Here is a 9,383-nt window from a genome sequence, read left to right on the forward strand (position 1 = left end):
TAAATCCATTCATTGTCTTGATTTGCACATCTCCTATACCCACAATATCCAATGGTTGTCCATCGGCCAGATAGACTACCCCGTGATCTCCAGCAATATAGTTTTGCATCATTTCATGGTGTGGTGTATAGTGAAATGAAGCACCAGAATCAAGAACCCAATCATCAATAGGACTATGTACAGCAAGAATCAAAGCATCTTGTACCTCGTCTGTAGTGGCGTTTGCAGAATCAGCTTCAGGTTTTTTCAGTTTTGTGCAACTTCTCATAAAATGACCAGGTTTGCCACAATTCCAACATTCAACCTACTTTTTGGGTCCAAACTTGCTTTTACTTCTATACCTAGATTTTGATCTACCTCTAGATAAGCCTCTGTCCTGTCTCCTCCCTCGAGTGTTGATGTTTAGAGCTGAACCTGAACTTGAGCTTTCACCCGAGTCTTTCCTTCGTACTTCTTCAGCTAAAATCAGGTCTTGGATGTCATCATATTTCAATTTGGATTTTCCGGCTGAGTTGCTTACCGTTGTTCTCATACCTTCCCAACTACTTGGAAGTGAAGCTAGCAAAATGAGTGCACGGATCTCATCATCAAACTCAATCTCAAAAGATGATAATTGATTTGTGATGGTGTTGAAATTATTGAGATGCTATGTAATAGAGGTGCTTTTTTTCATCTTCAGGTTGAATAGCTTCTTCATCAAGTGCACTTTGTTATTTGCTGAGGGCTTCTCATACATCCCAAACAAGGCTTCCATCAATCTTGTTGTGGATTTCTCTTTTGTAACATTATGAGCAACTCTTCTTAACAATGATAGCCAGATAATGCCCAAAACCTGTCTATCAAGAATTTGTCAATCTTCTTCTGAGATGTTTTCTAGTTTATAGAGGAAGATAAAGTTTCTTCCCATATAGATAATCTTTAATTTGCATTTTTCAGTATCCAAAATCTGTTCCATCAAATTTTTTCAATTCCCACAGCCTTTATTTCATCTGCCATTTTTAATATTTCTCGGATTCAAATCTGCAAAATCTGACCTTACAAATGTGTTCGGAATAGCCAAAAATGTTGGAAACGACACTGAGATCACCCAAATCAGACTTCGGATGGCTTAGATTTTATCAATCAAACTTTTGGATCACTAGACGCTACAGATGAAGCCACGTGTCAGGAGGAATAGTCATTGCGCCACACTAGATCAAAACCCAAAATGTTGATGTGGATATGATGACGTGTCTGCCACGTAAGATATGCGGGGGTCTCACAATGATGACATGGCAGGTCCACGTGGATCTATGGTTGTCGTGACAGTGATGGCGTGGCAGGTGACGTGTCTGCTGACTGTGCAGAATTGCTTGTGTGCTGCTGCTGACATGTCGGGTCAACTGAGTTCAGTTTGTAGGAAATCGGGGGCAGTACAGACGTCGGCGCGTGCGGGCATGCAGGACATCGGTTCTTCGCCGGGTTTTCACCAGTGGATTCGTCTCGTTTTCCTCTTCACGATGGTATGTTCAAAAACACGTTTTGAGAACTTTGATTTTTGAGTTTGGATCAAACACCCTCTTTTTCAAGAACAAGCTCTGATACCAGTTGTTGGGTCTTTCAAGCATTCAAACACACATCAATTTACGTGATTCAACAACTTGCCTACTCTACGGAGCTACTGATTTGTATTAATCACTCAAAGAAACAATACAAACAACAAAACAAGAAGGAGGAGAAAAACTTCTCTACTCAACTCTACACACTCAAGCTCTCTCTACAACTCTCTCTTCACGTTTTTCTCTCTGTGTTTTCACTCTACACAACACAACACAAGCTCAACTCGTATATATAAGAGTGAATGGCATAAATCATGCCATGATTTATGCCTACCGTTTGCCTCCATTTTGTGTTTAGTGGAGATTAGGTATTCCCACTAAACTCATAGTAGAGGTGAGGCATTGCTTGTCTTTATAATACTAACATATACTTTTTTATAAGACCAATTTCTCAATTTCTTTCATCCTCTTTGACTTGGTTTGTCATTTTTAATATTTTAATTTTATAGCATAATTATTTTTATTGTATTATTTATTTAATTGTTGAGATTTACAAGGATTGTTTGATTTAGAATCTCAATTTGGATTTTATGAGATAGGTAAGTTTTAATAAGAAATCTAGAAGGATTTAGGTATAGAAATAATATAAATATAAATGTTTATTTTTTATTAAAGATTATTGAATTAAAATCTTTTTGAATATATCAGAGTTTTTTCTATGATTAAGAATTGTAAGCATAAGACCATGGTTTCAATGAAAAGATGCCCAGTATAGAAAGACTTGTTGAGCCAATTGTCACGGCAACCTATAATGAATTGTGTATATTTCTTATATTGCATTTTATAGTTCTTTTTAATATTTATTTTATCTCGTATTGCCTAGTGTGTTCATCAAGTGTTAATTTTACAAAACTAAATTATAATTGTTAAATGAAAAGTAAAAGAATTAGATTAAAAAAGAAGAAGCATGCATTTGACAAGAGAAAATTGAAGGACTCGGCGCAAATAAAAAAGATGCAAATAAAAAAAAATAGGGTGAAAATATTATTCATATAATTTCTTAAAAAAGAAAAAATATTGAATATTTATTTTAGTTTGAAATCCAGTATCTAAAATTTTAATTTGATTGAATTAATAAAATTAAGTTTTATTTTGTCAAACCAACATCAACTTAACTTTGAAATTTATTCTTAACATATGAAAGCTTTATATAAAACCAATCTAAATAAAATATCAAACTCAATTTCAAATCAATTTAATATAAAATGATTAAATTGAGAATAAAAAAAGTAAAGTCTCAGAAAAAATAAAAAGAAAAAAAGAAAAAAAGAAAAAGAAAATATTATGGGAAATTATTGTAACACACAATGGATGGTATCTTTCTTCTACGTGGTATTTTCATTATTTTTATAAATATTTCTTTAATCTCACATTGTCTCACATGATCATTATTCAAAATATTATTTTATGGTTGATTGATGGTCAATTTTACAAAACTGAACTACAATTTTTAAATAAAAAGCAAAGATATCAAATAAAAAAAATGATGCAGTGGAAAATTTTTTTTTTAAAGACCTAATGAAAAAAGATATAAATAATAACAAAAACTTGAGATGGTTCATAGTTTATATGAATAATATTTTCATTCCAAGTTTTTTAATGTATAGTTAAATACTAGATAGATAATTCACGCTATGTAATGTCGCGTCGTGATTCAGGTTAGATTTTTTCTAATATATATAAAAAATATTTAAGTGATGATAATCTGAATTAATATGAGTTAATTTGACTAACACATAACCCGAGATATGAGATCATGATAACTTCTAGAAAAAATTATAAGTTGAGAAAATAATAAGAAAATAGCAATTAAAAAAATAAAAACAAAAAATAAATAAAAAAATTAAAAGTAATAAAATAATAAGAGATGAAATTGAAAAAAAAATAATTTAAAGAAAGGATAAAACACATAAAAAATCAAAAAAATAATGATTAAATTGGATAACTAAATAAAATAAAACACATATGAATAAAATTGAAAAAACAAACTTTAAAAAGTATTAGAAGAAAAACAAATATAAACAAAAAAAATAAAAACTAAAATTGATAAAAATAGAAACTAGAGGACACAATCAATTCTTGAAATAGTTGGCATGAATTTCTAAATAAAAAAAAATTAAAAAAAATCATTGGAGCCCATCTATATCTCCATTATCAACACATATTTGATGAATACAAAAAAAAAAAACCAATGTGCCACTCCAAATATTGTCAAGAATAATACTGCACGTACTTACACACTCACATGTCATTATTGTTTTTTAATAATATTTAATTTTTTAAAATTACTAAACAACCTTTATATTAAATTAAAAATAACCTAAAAAACATAAAAAAAGATGAAAACACCTTTAGAAGCAAGCCTGTATATATATTTTTAATTTATTTCAAGGACAATTCCATCACTTCACTAATCTTAAAAAAAAATAAAAAGACAAACACTCTTGAAACCAAAGTTTTTTTTTAATGGCAATTCCATCACTTCACTTCATTGTTTTTAAAAAATAAAAAGATGAAAAAGTTCTCATGTGCAAGTTTAATGATTTTTAACTTTTAAAAGCATCAATGTAATTCTACTTTGCAAATAACATTGAAAAGATAAAAAAAAATTATTTAACTGAAATTATAAAAACAAATTCGTGTTTAAATATAAAAATTATTTTATCTCCAATTAATTTTGTAATGGTTTATAGATGCCATGAAAAAAGATAATTTCACACTCAATTGCAAGATTTATTAGTTTTTTTAGAAGGGTAAAATGGTCATTATGTTTATTAATAGCTTTTATTTTATTTTTTTGTAATTGTAACACACATGTATTATCATTGTTTTTCTAATAAAATAATTTCTTTGTTTAAAAAAAATCTAATTTTGAATTTTTATATTTTCATATTTGATTGCAATTTCATCCGTTAGTTTTATTGAATCCCCCTTTTTTTTTCATCCTATCTAAAATATCTTTTATTTCCAATCGATTTTTTAAATCTTATTTATTATGAATAAAATTAAAAGTGCTTTTCAAAAGGTTCATAACAGTCAACGTTGGTCAAAACACTCGTTTAGGATTTTCAGAAACAGAAATATCAACTTACATATAATTAAAAACAATAAGGACTAAATTATAATTTACTCCACTAACTATAACTACAAGCAAAGAATTTCCCATCTTGTTTCATTACAAAAGCCTCTCCCAGCCAAAACCTAGAAGAGGAAGACGAGGAGGAGGAGGAGGAGGAAGAGAGCATCAAGAAAAATGCAGAGACTCCTTTCTCTTAGAAATGCCTCATCAAACCTCCCCAAAAAACTCACAAGCAATTCTTCACTTCTCCTCTATCACCCTTATAAAACCTTCACAAAACCAATCCACCATTACCAAAACCATATTTTAAGCTCCTCTCTGACAATCCATTCATGTCAATCATATTCACACCACTATCTTCCAGCTAAAATTCTCCATGGCTCTCTCTCAAAACATTTCTTGTCCATTTTATCGAACACCCATTTCAGGGTTTCAACCAAAAATCTCACAGATTGCAAAGTTGGCTTCTTTATAGCTCGGTTTGCTAGAGGGTATTCTTGGTCCAACCTAAGTCTTGGTTCTAATCGCCGTGGCTGGTAATTTGCATTTTTTTTGCTGTTGCTTCTGCTGTTTTTGAGAAAAATGTCAAGAAAAAGCTTGAGTTTTGGTGCGATTTATTTTGTTAGATGAATAAAAACAATTACTGTCATTTGATTTAGATTACTTTTCTTGTGAGTTGTGATCATAAAAGATTCGTGATTTAGGTTAGAGAGATAAAGCATTAGCAGTAGCCAGTAGCTCTGGCTCAGAAGTAGAGTACGTGTCAACTTTTGGATCGACACCTTCAAAGCCGTAGCTGTTTTCACTGTTCACAAAAGCTCTCATTCTTAACCAGAAATCCATATCTTTCTCTCAACATAGCACTTTGAACTTAGCTTTTAAGGATGGTGATACAAGGTGTGATTTTGTATTGAGCATTTCACTTTAGGCAACCCCCTTGCAAGGAATTTCCTTAACGAAGGCTTATTACTAAATGGTCAATTTAAACCTTGCAAGAGGAAAACTTTACATTTAGAGAGTACTATTTTTGGTTCCGTGCATCCTAGTCCTTCAACTGGAGGATAAGAATATCCATCATTATAGTAAAAAAAATTGCCTCTTATTTTCTGCATTAAACTATGTTTCTAGAAGGTGGAAGAATATTTGGTTTGGTCTATTGGAATAACATTACTGTTTGATTTTTCATTTCATATTAATGCTTAAAGAACAGATGAGAGTAATTAGAGTAATCCCTTATTACAAGGCATTTCTTCTTCCTAGACAAGCCATAATTCTTCATGCTTGTCAATCATTTATTTTCTGCTGTTCGTAGGAGATCATGGTTCAATCGACTATCTGCTGATAATGTGGTTCTGGGATTGATCATAGCCAATGCGGCTGTTTTTATGTTATGGAGGATTGAAGATCAAAAGTTTATGATGGAAAATTTTATGGTGGGTCCTTTGTTTCTTGATTAAATGGTACCAAGTATCAGGAATAATTGATACCAAGCAGATTTTGTTTGCTAAACTCATTAGGTGCTGCCCTCTCCCTAAAGTGCTGGATGCAGAGGCTAACCCTTGACAATTCTTAATAGAAGTGCAACATTTAGCTGCACTATAAGCATAGTTTTTTGCATTATCGACGAAAGAATTCTTCAGTGGAAAAAATGTTTATTTTCACAGAGTATGCAGGCTAATTTTCTAGCTGTAAATTGTCATGTGACTATAGAATAGAGAATCCAAGAGGAATTCTTTGAAGAATGACACTTAAAAGATGACTCAGTGTTTTAAACTCTCAGTGGTCTGTTTTAAACTCCATTTCCTACTGACTCATTTGATGTGCCCGGAGCAGATTTCATTGGACAATTTCAGAAGTGGGCGTATTCACACCCTTGTTACTTCAGCATTCAGTCATATTGATATTGGGCACATTGCGTTTAACATGATTGGACTTTACTTCTTCGGGACAAATGTATGTTCACATTCCTTGGCAGTTTTTCTTTGTTACAACCTTTTGTTCCGTTAACCGCTACTGTTGAGTTGGTTACTTTTTGATGATTTGAAACCTGATGAGTTATGGAGAATGCAAACCATACAAAGTATCATTATATTCCTCCATTATGACTTTCATTCAAAGTTACACTTAAATATGTTATCTAGAATGATAAGTCACTGATAGGTTCTAGATTCCAACATTCTTGTGTTTTATCATTGGTCCTGCAGATTTTTTTTTTCCTGATATAGGCTGTTAATTTTTCACCAATTATATTTATGATGGATGGTTCATTGTAGCAGATACTTTGTATAAACTATTACCTTTAATTATTATAAACTTTGTACCAGCTAGTGAAATCCAATGCTTCTTGAATATGATAAAATGTTTTCATTCATGCTAATTATTTAAATATATTGCTGAAAGTCCATAATTGAAATTGAGCAAATAAAATTTTCAAAAGGAGAAGAAATAGTTTTTTTCATATTGAGACTCAATCAACCCAAAACCAATTTAGGATGGGATATTTAAAAATATTCTAGCAAATTATTGCATTCTAGATTCTTCTCCAGTAATCGTGATGATATTATCTTATAACTTGCAACAGTAAAATTTCCAAAATATTTTGCACATGCAGCATGTGTCTATCTCGTTTTTGCGCATTTTCTGTTGGACAATGTATTCTTTATCAGTCCTAAAAAATGTATTTGGCTGTGCTGTGCTGTGTTTTGTTCTTTTATTTCTTACTGCCCAGATTGCAAGGACTTTTGGACCTGAATTCTTGTTGAAGTTGTATCTAGCTGGAGCAATTGGTGGCTCAGTGTTCTACTTGCTGCACCATGGCTACATGGATTTATCATCGAAGGTACAATAGTCCTAGCTACATTTCCATTATGATCTGTTATGAAGCAAGTTATGGGAATGATTACTTTGATGGTTTTTTATTTATGAAAATGTGCTTCACAGGAATGTAGATTTTGGCATGATTTTTTACTACAGGTTAAACTATTTGACCTGATTTTTTATGAAGTTAACTAACAGAATAATATATGGTTGTGCGGACGATGACTTGAAAATTCCGTTCCATGTGTTAAATAAAAACACATGTAATTTGTGCACTATTTGATTGTTATTGTTGGAATTCTATTTTTAGGATGGAATGATTTAATGATTTTGGCTAACCAGAAATCCTTGATTCTGTTCCCTATTTTTGCTATCTGCAGGGACAGGGAATGTGGGCGAGGGATTCTTCAAGGACTCCAGGATTGGTATGCTTTTGCAACTCTTTTTATCAGATTTCTCTTCTTTCTATTTACATTTTTCTTCAATTATTCAAGTCAAACGACGCTTGAATCCTTGTCCCTTGACTACTTTCATCATTAGCATGACATTACTGTTCATTAAGATTGTTCCTCTGATACTTTTGACCCTGTGAACTAATTAATAAACAGCTAGTCGACAGCTAAATGATTGAAATGAAGGAAAGTTTATCATGAAATTTGACAAATGCCAACAATAAGCTAAATGATTGAAATGAAGGAAAGTTCATCATGAAATTTGACAAATGCCAACAATAAATTCAGTGTGGCATTTTTTGGTGGCAAAATTGTTTCACTTCCTGTTGTATATTTTTTAAATTAGTTTCTTGACTCAGAATAATGAACAGCTTCTACTCTCATTTCTGGCCACTTTTCTGTGTTTGTTCCAGAGATAGGAGGAGAGTAACAAAACCTGGATCAGTTTTTCATCATCAAAGGTTGACTAACGAGTATACTTGTGTCATTTAGGGGGCTAGTGGGGCCGTCAATGCTATCATGTTGCTCGATATATTCTTGAATCCTAGAGCTACTCTATACTTCGATTTTATCATACCAGTTCCAGCAATCTTACTGGTAGGCTCCTTTCAATGAACAATCTTTATTTTTTTCAACCCAAGAAATAAGTTTATTCGAGCTAATTTTCAGATGCTTACCATATTATTTTTGACAACTGTCATTCTAGGGTATCTTTTTAATTGGGAAAGATGTGTTGAGGGTAATGGAGGTACATGGATATTAATCCTATGATTTTTCCGCTTCCTTGTACAAATATCTTTTTTTTATTTGTTTGAAAGATTTCAAACCAAAGCAAGCTAAAATGCTGGGTTTCACTTATGTTTTTGCAGGGAAACAGTAACATCTCAGGATCAGCTCACTTGGGAGGTGCTGCAGTTGCAGCTTTAGCTTGGGCTAGAATTAAGCGAGGACGCTTCTGACTACTGGATAAATCTACTAATTTCTGATTCAATCTCTGGTTGATCAATAGGCATTCCTTTCCAAATTTATTCCGTCTTCGGTTGCATTACAGATTGATTGTTAGTAGTGATAAATTTACCATATTTCCTGACACTGTTCATGCCTTAGTATTGGTTAAGAGTTTGAAGTCTCACACTCTTCATCTCCTTTTATCTCCCAGTTGACAGGAAGAAAAATAGATGAGAAGACAATGTGGGGTCTTCCCTCTGCTAAGCTTGAGCTGTGAATAACTTAGTTTATGGGGCTAGGCTTGCATGTTTTTAGTTTTGATTGATATCCAAAACACTAGTGGAATCTTGGCAGCTGGGAGAGACGATTCAATGTTATAAAAATAGGCCTTCCTCATGAACAACCAGAGCAGTGCCTTTCTGTTTAATTTCTGTCAGCAAATGAATAGGAAAGCCAGCTAATCTGTAAGCGTGAGAATACAGCTTCCTC

The 9,383-nt window shown here is 32.2% G+C and overlaps 1 protein-coding gene across 1 annotated transcript; it reads left to right on the plus strand.

The window, feature by feature from the left end:
• The first annotated feature begins 4,780 nt into the window (after positions 1-4,780).
• On the plus strand, positions 4,781-9,383 carry LOC105116829 (rhomboid protein 1, mitochondrial-like). Its single transcript, XM_011014311.1, has 8 exons — positions 4,781-5,213; positions 5,990-6,110; positions 6,511-6,630; positions 7,406-7,516; positions 7,875-7,919; positions 8,439-8,543; positions 8,653-8,694; positions 8,816-9,383. Exons 1-8 carry the CDS (start codon positions 4,852-4,854, stop codon positions 8,903-8,905), a joined length of 996 nt encoding a protein of 331 aa, XP_011012613.1. The 5' UTR covers positions 4,781-4,851; the 3' UTR covers positions 8,906-9,383.

This window comes from Populus euphratica, unplaced genomic scaffold, assembly GCF_000495115.2.
Source record: "Populus euphratica unplaced genomic scaffold, PopEup_1.0 scaffold1071.1, whole genome shotgun sequence".
In the NCBI taxonomy this organism is placed as follows: domain Eukaryota; kingdom Viridiplantae; phylum Streptophyta; class Magnoliopsida; order Malpighiales; family Salicaceae; genus Populus; species Populus euphratica.

What these genes read in the sequence shown, in the direction of transcription:
- LOC105116829 (XM_011014311.1), top strand. Translation starts at nt 4,852, where the DNA reads ATGCAGAGACTCCTTTCTCTTAGAAATGCCTCATCAAACCTCCCCAAA. An exon ending in GGTTCTAATCGCCGTGGCTG is followed by an intron (nt 5,214 to 5,989) that starts GTAATTTGCATT and finishes TGCTGTTCGTAG; the next exon opens with GAGATCATGGTTCAATCGAC. An exon ending in ACATGGATTTATCATCGAAG is followed by an intron (nt 7,517 to 7,874) that starts GTACAATAGTCC and finishes TGCTATCTGCAG; the next exon opens with GGACAGGGAATGTGGGCGAG.